At 37.5% G+C, this 16,406-nt stretch overlaps 1 protein-coding gene across 1 annotated transcript in view; it reads left to right on the top strand.

Annotated features, from left to right (window-relative positions):
• Nucleotides 1-16,406, top strand: part of MAN1A2 (mannosidase alpha class 1A member 2) — a 182,391-nt gene that overhangs the window by 39,487 nt on the left and 126,498 nt on the right. Inside the window, exons 2-3 of the mRNA XM_032881268.1 lie at nucleotides 9,713-9,968; nucleotides 16,381-16,403. Of these exons, the coding sequence (XP_032737159.1) occupies nucleotides 9,713-9,968; nucleotides 16,381-16,403 (279 nt within the window). The remainder of the gene's footprint in view (nucleotides 1-9,712; nucleotides 9,969-16,380; nucleotides 16,404-16,406) is intronic.

Here is a 16,406-nt window from a genome sequence, read left to right as displayed (position 1 = left end):
ATGACCCAGAGATGGTGATCTGAACCAAAACCAAGAGTCAGGACACTTAACCAACTGAGCCACCCAGGTACCCTGAAGATCATGTATTTCTAAGATGTTTTCCTATGTAAATGTTCTCAAGGCATACTTGTGTGCTTAGAGAATACCTTTTCTGGGGATATCTTACTACTTCAGTCTAACCTACAGTCCCTGGTATACCACCTGTAGTTATTTATGTTTTTGTGATCTGCTCAATTTATATTTACTTAGTTCGCATTTTTATTGGATTGTTAACTCCTGTGGGCAAATAATATTTTTCTTTGTATTCCCTACACCTAGCTCAGTGCCCCTCACATTTGGTAAATGTTTATTATTATTGAGTTAAGCTGAAATTAATTCAGTGACTGATAACTAGTGATTTAATCTGAAATTACCATTAACTCAAACTAAAATTCCCTAAAATTTAGTCAGATTGATCTATAACAGTTCTCTGTTGTAAACAATTTCTTTTCGATGACCATATGGATGACCTATATTTGGCCAAATTTAAGATAGAGACGGTGAGTTGTGTTGATGGTTCATGAGCTGCATTATTAAAATGGGAACATGAAAGAACTTGGTATTATATGGGTGCACATGACCAAAGTAAGTGGATTTGGTATGGAGACTTGAGGGTCATTGGATTTCTTGGGGAATTTTGTTTCACTTTGAATCTCTTTCAGTTTTTTTCAGGTGACTGACCAGTTGTACTGATGAACAGTTGGTCTTTCCTTTTAATGTGTTTTCTTAAGAATGGATTCACTCTTATGGAATAGGGAACCTAAATGTGATAGAATTCATGCTTTTGGTTCTTAACTACAAATCAGTACACCAGAAGGTACACAGTTTAGCTTAAAAGAGTAACATTCAGAAAGTTCTTTGTCATTTGTATGGTAATGTGTTCTGTGCATGTAGAGTGCATTCATTTGCTGTGAAGAATTATCCTACACCATATTTGTGAATAAGCCTCGGAAAATAATTAGCATGGTTTTATCTCTTGGTTAGCTTGAGTTCAAGGAGTTCAACCTTTATGACCTTGAAGCAGTGGCATTTCTTTTTGGAAGGTCTTAAATTCTTCTAGGCACTTGTCACTAAGCCTGGTAGAATATTGTTATTCTAGTATATTTTGTACCTCTTGCTGACTATCTTATGGTTGTTTCCTAAAACCATTATTGGCCTGTGATTGTGCACAAACAGCTATTTACATAATTACCTCACAGATTTTTGTTGTGCTTTCTTGGATCCTGAAGTTTCTTTAGAGTGTTTTTAAAATACAGGATGTTTGAAAGGTTAGTATTTTATAATTAAGAACAAAGCCATCATGGGATACATGGGTGGCTCAGTTGGTTGGGTGGCTGCCATGGCCCAGGTCATGATCTCAGGGTCCTGGAATCAGGGTCCTGGGACTGAGCTCTGTGTTAGGCTCCCTGCTTAATGGGCAGTCTGCTTTTTCCTCTCTCTCTGCCCCTCATCCTCCCCCTTCCCCCACTTGTGCTCTCTCTCTCAAATAAATAAAATCTTAAATTTTTTTTTTAAAAAAGGCCATCATATAGGTCATTGTCATTTATCTTTTGGAATATAGCATTATGTTTTTGATTCATTCAGCACGTTTTTTAGTCAGCTCATAGGGTTATTACAATTTGGAGATTAGTAAGAGTCACTGTCGTAAAATTCCTCACTTTTAATGCTTTAGAAAAGTTATCTGATAAAGTCTTTAAGGGCTTTTATGCTTCTTAAATCTAAATTGGAAGACAGGGCCTGGAAATCTTAGCAGTGAAATAATGGGTGTGAATGAAAGCTGATGTAAATAGTGGCTTTACCTTAAGAGAAAAGAATGTATCAGTGGAAGTTTGAATTCTTGGAGTCTGGAAAGGTGAGACCCAAAAAGGGTAGGAAGGAAAGGCAGTGATGTTTATTGGGTGCCTGCTTTCTGTTCATTTCCTTCCCTTCCTTGCTGTACTCTTATTTCTGATAATTTGTAGGTTCTTTGGGTTTCCTATATATAAATCATATTATCTATGACAGAAGACTTTGAACTTTTTCTTAACATTTTCATCATCTTTTACTTTGCTCTCTAAGACATCTAGTACAATCAAATAAAGTTTGGATGGTGAGCTTTCTTACGTATTTCCCTCATTTTGAAGGGACTGCTTCTAAGGTTTCACTCTTAAGATTGCTATTTGCTCTAGGTTTTGGATTAGGTTGAAAAAGGTCTCTTTTTCTCCTTTGCTATAAGGTTTTATTTTTTAAAAGATTTTATTTTCTAAGTAATCTCCTCTGCCCAAGGTGGGATTTGAATTACAACTCTAGAGTTGCAGGCCTTACTGACTGAGCCAGCCAGACGCCCCTTGCTCTAAGGTTTTAAAATCAGGAATGGATGTTGAATTTTATCACTTTACTTTTCTGTTTCTACTGAGTGATTTACATAATTTTATTCTTTAATAATAGGTAAATTAATGGATGGAATTTTCTAATGTTAAGCTATTTCTGGAGTAAGTTATGATTATAACTGATCATAATTAGTTATGAATTATTTTTTCCATGTTTTATTATTGTTAACTTTGCTGATATTTTTAAAAAGAAAAAAAAATCTGTGTTTGTGAATGAACTTAGCCTGTGATTGTCCCTTTTCCATAGTAATCATTCAGTTCTGTTTTGGACATGTTGAACTGGCAAATAGTCGATGGCAATGTCTTACATATTGTTAGAATTTGGATTTGGAGTACTTAGTAACCTGGGAAAGGCTGACTCTGTGTGTGTGTATATATGTATATATGTGTATATATGTATGTATATGTGTATACACACACACACACACACACACACACACAGTCAGCCTTTCCCAGGTTATATATATGTGTGTGTGTATGTGTGTATATACATATATGTATGTATGTGTGTATATACATATATGTATATACACACAAACGTATATATAATAGTTGAGAAAATACAGTTGGTTGATGTTGGCTAGGAAGAGTACATAAAGTGAGAACAGAAGTGGGGATGGAATATGACATTTTTTGGGCCAACTGGTTGTGGTAAAGCCAGTGATGAGTTTGTTGGAAAGGCAATTTTGAGGAAGAGGTTGTTTCAAAGGATGGATAAACTTGGTTATCAGTTTTTAACTGTGATGGATAGAAGCGTGATGTGAGGTTAAGGAAAGTAGAAATGGCAAGTGTAGTACTTTTGAAAAAGTACAGTGATAGAAGGAAGGGGGGCATCAGTAAAGGTGGCACAGGCAGTTTTGAGGGAAGTTTTTATTGATTTATTTTTAAGGATGGATGAGACTTCATGTTTCTTAGGTGAAGCATAGAGGGGGAGAGAGTATTTGTATATCTGCCTCAATCTTTGCCAAACAAGACTTCAGTGTAATTTTATGTATCGTTATGTAATTGAGGATTGTATTTGCCCTTCAGAATGTTTCCAAACATGACTTATTTTAGTACTCTAATTGGAGAGGGAAATTTATCACTTGGTTAGTTTCTTTCTGGCAAATCAGCCCTCAGATACTAATGAAAGCCTCAGGGAAAGAGAACATTTAGGTTGGAGAGTGAGTAGTTCAGTTAATATTAGGTCATTTTACCAAGCATAAAAGTCACAAAACAACAGTGGCTTAAGCAAGATAAAAGCTTATTTGTGATCACACAAATTCTATAGGGCAGTTTCAGTAAGGAAGGCTGAGAAATAGATTTTATTTTTATCAGGAGCATGTATTTAGCTAAAAAGTGAGGGCTATAGGATGAAAGAAAAAGGGAGGAAAGATTGAGAAATTGTGTTTGTATCTACACAGTAAGAGACAAAGTCTTAAATACAATTCATTTCTTACATGGAAGGTGCTATTTGCATAAATGTGTAAGAAGTCAAAATGCACATGCTTGTGTCTAGCCTCTCAACTTACTAGCTCTATGACCCTGAACAAATTACTTAATTTTTCTCTTTGTGCCATAATATTTTTCTAATAAGATGGTGAACAGTGCTGAATAGAGGGTACCTCATAAATTGGTGTGAGAATTAAACAAGATAATCTAAGTCATTGACTAAACCAATGTCTTATATGATTTAAGCCACAACAGCTGTTGTCATTTGCCTTTGCTTTTCAAGGAACAAGGGTGCATGGAAGGACAAAACAAAAACAAAACAACAACAATAAAACCTTATATTATGTATAGGGTATCAAAAAGTGAGTTAATATTACACATTAAGATGTAATTGATAGAAAGCAATTTCAGATTTCATGAAAACCAGTATATGTAAGACTGGATTTTATTGGAAGCCTTGGAAGGTGCCCAGAGTTAGCACAACTTCAAAGTTTAAGTCCCATCTCTCCACAAGACCACCTCACTTCTGACACCACCTGCAATTTCAGGGATCTCCCACAACCACCCTCAGGTTTGGTAATTTGCTAGCAGTCATAGAGCTTAACTGAAAGCTGTTATACTCACGGAAGGATTGTAGATCATACGGAGAGGATAGAGTTTACAGTCAGCCAAAGGAGGAAGCACATTGGGTAAAGTCCAGAAAGGTTCCAGATGTGGAGCTTCTAGTGTCTTCTCCCCCCCGAGTTTGCCAGTACATATTGCTAACCAGGTATTCAGAGTTTTTATTGAGGCTTTGTTAAATAGGCACAATTAATTGATTGCCCACATGATTGAACTCATTCTCAGTGAAACTCTTTTACCCAGAACCCTCACCCGAAGTCATATAGTTGGTGGTTCTAGTGTGGCCTGCCCTAACTCTAGGACTCTCAGATGTGGCCAGCCCCATCCTAAGATTGGGTATGGCCAGCACTCACCATGAAGAAGAATGCTTTAGTCAGATTTGAAAGATAACCTCCCAGAAGTTGAGGATAAAGGCCAGACTTCTCTTTGGAGGGGGCCAGATTGTTTACTGCACAGAAAGATACCAGGCACTGATGGAAAAGTAGAGGAAACATATACAGGTGCAAGTTCAACGTTGATATCTGTTGAAGATATCAAAGTTACAAAAAATTTCAAAATACATAAGTAAAAGATCAATAAGTGAAAATAAACATCCAAAAGAGTTGATTTAGCTGGTGTAATGGCAGATCTGGAAATTTGGCCACTAAAAATTTGAGGAGCCCCTTGAAAGGAGACCAAAATGAAAATAAAAATTTGATATGTGTATATAGAGAGAAGAAAACTATCAGAGAGATTAGGGTGTTTGATATAATTAACGGTTACATTTTATGAAGTACTTCTACTTACCTTGGATACCAGTAGCCAAAGTGGTGTAGTCGGGGTAGTATTAATATGTGTTTACCCAGAAAGTACTGATCTTGTGGGTTTTTAATGATTTGTGTCAGATTGCAGAGTAAGTTGGGGCAGAGCTGGAAAGAGAATTGTCTCCTGGCCTTTAGATTAAGTACTTTTACCTTAGGTGCTTTTTGTCCTCAACTATAAAATGACTCTTCTCGGCACCCAGTTAATGGGAGATCCAGCTCAGTTCTTTGGGACTCTGGAGTTCCTGTTGAGGACTAGACTGGTCTTTCTTTGAACTCCAGGTTATGGTGGTTATTCCATGCTGACTGTATTCACTAAACTGCTAAACAAAAAATTATTTTGAGGGACAGATGCAAATTTACAGATCTTTAGGTTGTCTTTTTTTTTAAGATTTTATTTATTATTTATTTGACAGAAATCACAAGTAGGCAGAGAGGCAGACAGAGAGAGAGAGAGAGGAGGAAGCAGGCTCACTGCCAAGCAGAGAGCCTGATGTGGGGCTCAATTCCAGGACCCTGGGATCATGACCTGAACTGAAGGCAGAGGCTTTAACCCACTGAGCCATGCAGGCGCCCCTAGGTTTTCAAAATATTTCTGAATGAGACTGCACAAGTATTGCAACAGTATAGGTTCTGCTGAACAACGTTTGGATGTCATAACAATAACAAAAGTGGGGTAAAGTGACTGGGGGCTTTCTTATAGAGTACTAAAATTTAGATGGTTCAGTTTTTTAATTTTTAAAAATAATTGTGTAATCTGAAGATTATTTACATATACGTGTTGCTCTCAAATATACTTCTTTGCTCTTAGAGAAATAATTGATACTAGCATTTAATTAGTAAAAATAGTAAATGAAAATGGGCTTCCTGGTACTCATGCTCATTGTGCCTTTTATTTCTAGGTGATCTTGAAGGCCCCAGCTGCCTTTATGGGCATATGGGCAAAGGAGTCGGGGATGGAAAAGAGAGGGCATAGCTCTCTGCTAGTTCTGCAGGAGGCTCGCCACATTTTAAGAGCATTTGGTGCCCTCTAAATCCTTGTGGGTTTGCCCATAAGTGTTATATCTTTCAGTGCAGGGATGCTGAAAAGTTGCAAGGTGTCCCTGGGTGTTGGTCCCTGGTGTCTGAAGACACTGATGTTATCCCAGATCATTAAATGGCTCTGTGTGTGTGTGTGTGTGTGTGTGTGTGTGTGTGTGGTGAGGAAGAGGATAGGTGGTGAGGGAAGGAAGGAAACTTGTGTTGATAAGGACTTCTCTGTCCTCTTAGACTCCTGTGTCATCTCATCCATTCCTCACAACAGTCTTGCAAGGTTGGTGGGGATACTCTTCACAGATGGGAAAAGGAGCTTCAGAGAGGTGATACACATCTAATGTCACACAGCGAAAAAGTGGCGGGTTCTACCAAAGCCTTAGTTGGTTGATGGCATAGTTTGAGGACATTCATTTATGACAGTGTTTCATGGCATGCTAAAAGGGGTGTGCTAGAAGGGCGATTGTGACTAAAAAAGGTTGGGCAGTATTATGCTAGGCACCTTTATTGCAAAACTTCGCAGAGCCTTTAAAATACCCATGTGCATTGTGAAGCTTTGGAGAGGGACATCGAATGTATTGTGGCCCTTAGGATGGGCTCGAGAAGGCAGCATGTAATCCCCAGCTGTTTGTGGAGGTTTGCTGGTGCATGAGGGTGCTTCTAAACTGATGCCCAGGTGAGCCATTGCAAACATGGTGGGGGCTTCCATGTGCCTTTCAATGGTAACATGGTGCTTGGAGCTAGAAAGGGGAAGCATTGTTCCTGACGGAGTCTCTCCCACTCATCAGGACAGAAACTGCCCTTGAAAGAACCAGTCCTTCCTGTTTGATGGTACTCTTCTTTGGGACTTAGTCCCAGGCCTTCTGCTTTCCTCACTCTGTGTGCATTGTTTGCTCACTGAGTGAGGGAGTTGGGAACATTCTCAGATGGAAGTGACAGAACACCTAACTGGTTCAGCTCCACAGAGCCTGAAATCTGGAGACTGGCAGTTGAAGGCCCTGGTAGCAACCTAATGATATCAGCAGCACTTTACGTCTTTCTTTTCTTTTCCTGAACCATGTTGGCCATTTATCCCCTAGGCCTTTTGCCTGCAAAATGGCTGTCACAGTTTTAGGCATCACAACCACAGCTGAAGATAGGAGTAGGTATTTCGGTAGATTTGGTCTTAGTAGCTAACAGGCCCTTTTCTCAAATGGTTCTGTCCATTTTTTAATTCCAGAAGGAAATTATTTCCTAGTAGTCCTCCTTTGCCTCTGTGGTTGGAATAGGGTTGTGTGATCACACCTAGCTGCAGGGGCATTTGAGAAAGACTTGGTTGACGTAGACGCATTATTTGTGGGCTGGGCACAGTGTTTCTCTGTTGGTAAGGAAAGCGGGGCGGTTTGGAAGGCGGATGATGCCCTTTTTTGCCCGAGTCTCCTGAATGGAGCAGCCCAGAATTGCTCATGAATTCACTCACAGGCTAGCTTTGGCTTATCCTTGCCAAAAGACTGCCATCTTCCCACCTCCACTCTGTCTGGAGGCCCCGTGGATTCTTTCTCCCTGCCTTCAGGTGCCTCTGTGTTTGCCCTGTCTCTGGTGTTCTCTCCTGTTTCCCTCATCAGCCCCTTTTTACTGCTAGCAATCCAGTTTTTTCTCTAAACATTTAACATTTTATTTTTAATATTAGACTGTAAACTGATATTTTTCTCTGTATGTTCTGTGATTTTTAAACACATGTATGTATTCCCATAATCACTATAATTGGGTTTCATAACATTGCTTTCATCCCCCAAAACTCTCTTATGTGTTATTCCTTTATAGTTAATTCTCCCCCATCCATACTTCCTGGCAACCACTGACGTACTCACCATCCTTAGATTTTTGTCTTTTTGAGAATGTCATGTAAAAGGAATAAAGTGGAATGTAACGTTTTGAGATGGGCTTCTTTCATTCACGGAGTAATACCTTTGAAATTCATTCAAGTGTGTATGAATAGTTTCTTTTTATTTTGAGTAGTATTCCATAGTGTGGCTGGACCACTTTATAAACAGTGGTTTGTTTATTTATTTGGTGAAGGATACCTCAATGGTTTCCAGTTTTTGCCTATTATGGGTAAAGTCATTATAAACATTTCTGTATAGGATTTTCCCTCCAGTTTTTTTAGAAATTTTGGTAGGATACACATAACACTTATGACTTTAGCTAATTTTAAGTGTACAGTGTGTTGGTATTAAATGCACTCGTATTGTTGTGGACCGTCTCCAGAACTCTTGATCTTGCAAAACTGAAGCTCTACCCATTAAAACAGTGACTTCCCGTTTCCCGTTCTCCCCCCATCCTCTGGCAACCACCATTCTACTCTATAGTATTTTGGTTATCCTAAATATCTCACATAAGTAGAATCATATAGTACTTGTCCTTTTGTGATGGGCTTATGAATAGGTTTTTGTATGAACATACACCTTCACTTTGCCGGGATAAATTTCCAGTGTAGTTGCTGAATTTTCTTAAGAAACTGGCTGTACCATTTTCTGTTTCCACCAGCAATGTCGTAGGTCCGGCAGAGTTTGAATTGAATTTCTAGAGAGTTGATTCTGGTGACTACTGAGATATTTACCCTTAGAGCAGTCATCATTGGCTGATGTTAAAAACAGTAACTACCACTCCTGTATTCATTCATGTGGATGGGGGTAGAAGTGGAGAGAAGATTGAGCTCTCACAAAAGTAGGCCAGGGTAGAAAACCCTGTTGGTGTCCACTGTGGTTGTGGTGTCCAAACCTGTGTGCATACCAGAATTCATCAGAGGAGCTCTTCATAAAACACAGTCATGGGTTTCATAGAGACCTACTGAATTAGAATCTGTTCTCTCTTAATTCTCACAACACTTGGGAATTGTGTTAAGCTCTGTAGGATTTTCAAAATATAAAAGTTTTAGAAGCATATCATGTACTAATAATAATAAATGAAAAATTTCCCTAGATCTTCTCTTTTCCACTTATCTCTTTCCTTGACCCTGTATTTATATTTTTGTCCCTTCCCCATACTTAATTCTATTTTTAATTTTCTCTCCCCGTCTTGTTTTTGCTGTTTTTTTTTTTTTTCCTCTTTCCCCCTCCCTTTTCTTTCTTCATGTCTTCTGATAAGTTACTGATTGTTTTTTGCTCTGTTCTCACTGCTCTTGCATTTGTAACTTTCTTTCTAGGTTCCCTCTTCTTCCTCCTTGTAAAGTGTTTGGTCTTCAGCATCCAGGGCTCATAAGTTATATTTATCCTATTTGGGCAGATATATCTGAGACTCTCTCACAGATCATCCTTACCTTTTAATGGTTGGAGTAGGAAACATCTAACAGGGTTTGGCTCAGGAAACTTTGAATTTTAGGTTCAAAGATTGAAGTTCTTAAGGATCATTCTTACCAGACCTTTTTTTATTCTCTTATAGGGAAGAAGAGGAACGTTTGAGAAATAAAATTCGAGCAGATCACGAGAAGGCCTTGGAAGAAGCAAAAGAAAAATTAAAAAAGTCGAGAGAGGAAATTCGAGCAGAAATTCAGACAGAGAAAAATAAGGTAGTCCAAGAGATGAAGGCAAAAGAGAAGAAGCCACTGCCACCAGTCCCTGTACCAAATCTAATAGGAATAAATGGTGGAGACCCAGAAGATAATGACATAAGAAAGAAAAGGGAAAAAATTAAAGAGGTAAACAAGATTTATGATGTGGAGAGGTTATGGTATTTGACTGGATTTAAATGTATATACATTTGTATCATCTGTGGTGTCATACTTTGTTCTTGTTTGTTTTGGGGTCATGCTCATAGTTCAGATTCCAAGTTGGCAATAATCTTTCTTAATAGGGATTATAAGATAATTATTGGACACTTGAAATTTTGATATAATGTTGTTTGGATCATTATACCACTCTATGTTGAGGGAGCTTTTGATATTCAACATTTATAAATAATATAGAATAGTTCTGTAAATAATTTATCATTGAATAAGAAATTTCTGAAGTGTTCAGTTACAAGGGACTCTGCTAGATACTATGCAAATCTCCTCATAAACATGCCTCTGAAAAATGAGCATTTTATCTGCCATCTTTTAAAGAATAGGTCATCTAAACCTTCGCCCATACTGCAGATATCTTCCAGAGTCTCAAAAGATTAAAGAATGGGGAACGATTGACTTCAGGATTCTTTAAATGTTTAGTCTCAGAAGTCTTTCAAATTGTTATTCTAGGAATTACTTGGAGGTAAAGAGAATGCCGTAGTATGTGTGTGTGTGTAGGGAGGGGGCGGAATTTAGTGAATACTACAGTTAAGTTTTGTTAATTAGAACTCTTGCTGATTCTTGGTAAAGTACTGCCTGTGAAGAAAAAGGTTTTGTCAGGTTGTAACAGCATCAGCAATATTTCAAAGGGATTATTTATCATAAAAGAAGATGGTAAGTTTAGTTTGAATAGTTAAATATCTATTTGGAAATATACTGTGCTGGCTGCTATAGGCACTTTCTTTGGACTGTATTGAGAAACATTGATAGTTTTTTTTTTTTTTTTTTTTTTTTTTTTTTGAGATGACTGACCTGCTAGTTTTTAGATGTAATTAGAATTCATTGAAACACTTTCTTATGTACATAATAATTCAAATAACAGTGTGTGTTTAGGGGACTCCCAAGACCACCACAGCCTCAGTGATTTGCTAGAAGTATTCCCAGAGCTCAGCAAAGCAGTTGTATTCATGGTTTGGGTTTTTTGCAGCAGTAGGATGCAGATTAAAATTAGTAATAGGAAAGGCCCATATGACAGAGTCCAGGAGATACCAGATGTAAGTTTCTAGCTGTCCTCTTTCAGTGGAGTGGTATGGACAGTGTTTAACTGTCCCAGCAATGATGTATGGTAAGGAAGTATCGTCAGCCAGGGAAGTCCACCTGAGCCTTGCTGTCCAGGGCTTTTATTTGAGGTTCATTATGTAGGCGTGGCTGACCTTAGTTCTCTAACATCTCCAAGAGGTCAGGCTGATATCATGTGACCCAGGGCGCCCACCATAAATCACATTGTAAGCAGAAACTGTTCACATGGCCCAAGGCTACACTTAAACGAAGGTACTCTAAAAGGCAGGATAATAAGATTTAGTGGTTATTTTCTAGGAGTCTGGCACAGGGCAAATCTTTCTTACAGGGTTTGGATAACCTAGACCTGGTGAGTTAACCCTTTAATATCCATATATCTGGTGTTCTTACAAGTCAACATGAAACATATTAAGACCTCCTGTACAGGTAGGCTCCTGTTAAACATTATGGTCACTGGCTTAGCAGGCAGAGAAAGTTGAACCTTAAGCTTACAGGGGAAGAAACTAACAAGAGGCAAGATGATGTGAACTGAGGAATACCTGAAAGTTTCAAGGATTAGAGACATTGGTTACTTCTAAAGGAAGAGGTATAAAACAACATTAGAAAGGGATTATTTGAACATTTTAAAAAGTGCTCGTAGCTCCTAGATCTCCAGTTCTCCAGCTTAGGCATCCTAGCTGCTGCCTTCCCTTCCCCAACAGAAGACTAAAGTATACTATACCTTTTTGAGGGATAAATTAGAAGAGGTCTGGATTTGGGAATACCAGTTATGGCTGAGGGAAAACACAAAAAGGTGGTCAGGGTGGAGGGAATAAGTGAAAAGTGTTCTGAATATTGAGACCACTTTCTCCTGCTCAACTCTCTGAATTCTGGCAGCCAGGTTTTCATATTCAATAAGCAGAAGACGGACAGACTTCTCTGGGGAGACTGGCCCAAGAGAAAAGATCTACAGTGTTCCTCAGTGAAAACCCCTGGGTTTTACCTGTGGTCCCTAAGATGAGGCTCAGCTCAAGTTTGGCTCATTCACTGACAGCATTTAATTATCTTGTAAGTGCCTCCCCCTGATTTGAAGAACAAACCAAAGATCACCAGGCATTTCAGGAAAGCTGCTTACATTAGAAAACAAAACAGATGGAAGAATTCAGGAATTCAGAGAATATAGAAACAATATGGGGTGTACCAAAAAAGAAAAAAAGTTGTCGGCATGACAAAAAAATGGAACTCATGAGAACAGGAAGTTATGAAAAAGAACATTTATAGAATATGAAGGAGCTCTCAGAAATTAAAAAATGTAATTTTGAAATTCAGTAGAAGAGCTGGAAGATAAAATTGAGCATATCTCTCAGTAGAACAAAGAAAGAGATTGAGCAAACAAGAAGGTAAGATTAGTCAGGAACATTTAACAAGTGATTAGATGAGAAAAATAGATGAGAAGAAGTCAATTTAAGGAAACTGGCTGAAGCTAAAGAATGTGGGTCTTAGGGATTGAAAGGACCTACCAGACATGGAACAACAATGAGCAAAAAAATAGGAAAAAAAAAAAAAGATTCCTACTGAAATTTTAGAAAAATAGGCATTCAAAAACAGATCCTAAAAATTTACAGAGGAGAAAAAAAGGTTCTGCTCAAAAGATGGGATTGTATATAATGGCACCTCAGATTCCTCAACCATAATATTGGAAACTGGAAGAGAGTGGAGCAATGGCTTAGAAAATTATATATTCAGCCAAATTGTGAATCAAATCTGAGGGTAAATTTAGTCATTTTCTCAGATTGCTACTGAAAAATATGCTTCAGCACAAAAGTAGGAAGAGAAGAGATTTTGGCAACAAGGGATCTGTCACTAGAGAGAGAAAGGAAGAGCATTCTCAGGATTCTGAATAAGGGACTCAGCAGGGTGACTGCTGTGCTTCAGGCCGAGAGACCAGAAGTCGAGGTCAGAACAGGAGGGATAGAGAGCTTCAGGAAGGATATATCAGAATAAAATGGCACTGATGTGTTGGATTATATACTGAGACAGGTTTTGAAGCTCAACTATAATTTGGAAGTAAATTCAAAATTGTTACATTAAAAACTTAAGTAAACAAACAAAACCCCAAACCCCCAGATAAGTAATTAAAAGCCGGACAAACAAAAGTTGCATAAGGTAATATAATAATTACCAGAAAAACATGTTAATTACATTGGGAGGATGTGGGTCAGAGAAATATAAGTGGGGAAGTATATGCTGAGGTAGTGGCATAAAAGAGCTAAATTATCGTTAACTGTAGGGGAATATGGTACATACCTAAACCTTTTTTAGAAATTAAGAACTAGCCCTATAGACTGTATTTCAAAATACAGTGATAAATAGAAAAAATAGGTGAAGGACGCCTGGGTGGCTTAGCTGGTTAAACATTTGCCTTTAGCTCAGGTCGTGTCATGATCCCAGTCCCATGCTGGGTTCTCTGCTCAGGAGGGAGCCTGCTTCTCTTTCTCCCTCTGCCTGCTGCTTCCTCTGCTTTTGCGCTCTTTCTCTCTCTGCCAAATAAAATATTAAAAAAATTGAGGTTTTTGAGACATGATTTTGTAAAAAATAAAATGTACCTATTTTAAGAGTATTGCTTGTTGATGGTATTTGACAGCTGTATATACCTGTATAACAACTATTATCAAGATATTTATAATCTCAGAACGTTTTTCTTGTGCCCCTCTCTGGTCAGTCCACCCGATTCCTTGGTCACAGGCAAACACTGATCTACTTTTAGTTATTATAGGGTGTTTGTCTTTTTTAGAGTTTCAGTCAAATGGAATCATAAAGTATGAAAGTATGTGATATTTTGTTTCTGAGCTTTTGTGTGGCATAATTTTTTTGAGATTAACTTATGTAGATTGCACATGAAGGTCATTTTTTCCTTAGTAGTATTCCATTATATGGGTATACCATAACTTGTTTTATTTATTCACCTGTTGAACATTTGTTCAACAGTTGTTCCAGTTTTTGGCTGTTATGGTTAAAGCTTCTGTGAACATTTGTGTACAAGTATTTGTATGGGCACATATTTTAGTTTAATTTTAACCTTTTGTCTGTGCTCTGTTGCTGGTTAATTTTTTTGTTTATTGTCTTGAAGTAAGGGCCGTGCTTCAGTTTTTGCCCATAGGGCATTCTAGTTGTTTCAGCATCATTTGTTGAAAAGATTATCCTTTTCCTTTTGAATTACCTTGGCGCTTTTGTTCAAGATCCAGTGATAAAATCAGTAGGTGTTGAGCCTCTTTCTGGACTCATACCTATTCCATAACCCTTAATGCCAGGAGGACCCTTTATTGAATTCTTAAACTTATAGTAAGCTTTGATGTCAGGTTAAATCCTCCAGCTTTGTTCTTTTTAAAAATTGCTTTGGCATTTCTGGGTCCTTTGCCTTTCTAGAATTAGCTTCTTTATGAAAATAGAAGGTTGCTGGAATTTTATTGGGATCTTATTGAATCTGTAGATGTATTAGGAAGAATTATTAACAATATCCAGTGTTCCATGAACATGTTACATGTTTCCACTTATTTAGGTTTTCTTTGGTTTCTCAGCGGTGTTTTATAGTTCTCAGTATATAATTCTTGTACATATTGTTATATTTGTTCTGAAATATTTCATGTTTTTGATGCTAATATAAATGGAATTGCTTATTAGCATATAGAAATATATTTGATTTTTGCTTTCTGAACTTATTTCCCTATTACTTTATTGAAGTCATTTATTCTTGTGGATTTTTCTTTTTTAGATGGCTTAGGATTCTCCTTATACATAGTAATGTCCTCTGTGAATAGAGGTACTTTTCCATTTTCCTTTTTGATTTTTATGCTTTTTATTTCTTTTTCTTGTATTGTTACATTGGTTAGGACTTCCAGTACATTGTTGAAAATAAATGGTGAGAATGGACATACTTGATCTCAACTTTAGGGGTTAAGCATTTAGTCTTTTACCATTAAGTATGATGTTAGCTATAGGTTTTTTGAAGATCTCCTTTTTTAGGTTGTAGACATTTCCTTGTAGTTTACTGAGAGTTTTCTTTTTAATCATGAATGGATGTTGAATCTTGTTAGGTGTTTTGTCTACTGGTATAAAAATGATTGATGTTTTTCCTTTTATATTATTCTGAATTATATTAATTGATGTTTAAATGTTAAATCAGTCTTCTATTTGTAGGTTAAACTGTTCTTGATCATTACACAGTATCCTCTCTCTATTGCTGATTTTCGTTAAGGAATTTTGTGTTTTGTTTTGTTTTTTAAAAGATTTTATTTATTCATTTGCCAGGGAGAGAGAGAGATATAGAAAGAGAGAGAGAGAGAGAGAGTGTGCAAGAACACACAAGCAGGGGAGCAGCCTGCAGAGAGAGAAGCAAGCTGTCCGCTGAGCAAGGAGCCTGATGGGGGAGTTGATCACAGGACTCTAGGATCATGACCTGAGCTGAAGGGAGACCCTTCACCGATTGAGTCACTCAGGCATCCCTCGTTAGGGAATTTTGAATCTGTGTTTTTGAGAGATACTGGGTTTCAGTTTCCTTGTAATGTCTTTGTCCGGTTTTGTTTTCTGAATAATCCAAGCTGCAAAAAAACAAGTTGAGGAATATTTTAATGAATAGTATACTGATAATTGAATAGATTTTTGATATACCACAGTCCACTGTTAAAAACTGTTATATAATTAAATACTCTGCTGTTGCGTAGCTTGGAGCACCTTGGGTTGTGAGAAGTGCAGTTCAAGCTAGTTGAGAAAAAAAAATTTATTAGCTTAGTGGCTCTAAACGGGGGCTTCAAGCTTGGCTTGGCTAAGTCCACATCTTAGATGTCCTTGTTAATAATATACACCTCTGTCCTTTTGTTGTTTAGTTTCTCCATGTTGGGTGAATGTTAGCCTCCATCAGCTCCACGATGATATATTATGTACACCTTGAGATTACAAATCGAGAGAGTCCCTTCCTTTATGCATAAAGGGACTTGATTGCTGCTACTTGAATCACACCTAGTCACTTTGTTTAGGTCAGGGGTTGGCAAAATACAGCCTGCAGGCCAAGTTTGTTTGTTTGTTTGTTTGTTTGTTTTTTTCTGTTGTGTAGACTGAGGTTAAACATGGTTATGTGTGTTGTCACACTGGTACAAATGGTAATAGAATAATATCCTAATGTAGGAGATACAGGAGAATAGGTAAGGCTATAGTGATAGATGATCTAGATAGATGAAATAACAGTCTGTGAGTAATGTAAATTGCTGGATTATAATTTTTCCTTTCTCAGATGATGAAACATGCCTGGGATAATTA

Source organism: Lontra canadensis, unplaced genomic scaffold (assembly GCF_010015895.1).
Source record: "Lontra canadensis isolate GAN:19392208 unplaced genomic scaffold, GSC_riverotter_1.0 scaffold75, whole genome shotgun sequence".
NCBI classification, from domain to species: domain Eukaryota; kingdom Metazoa; phylum Chordata; class Mammalia; order Carnivora; family Mustelidae; genus Lontra; species Lontra canadensis.
Note: the sequence above shows the minus strand (reverse complement) of the source record. Positions and strands in the feature narration are given on the sequence as shown.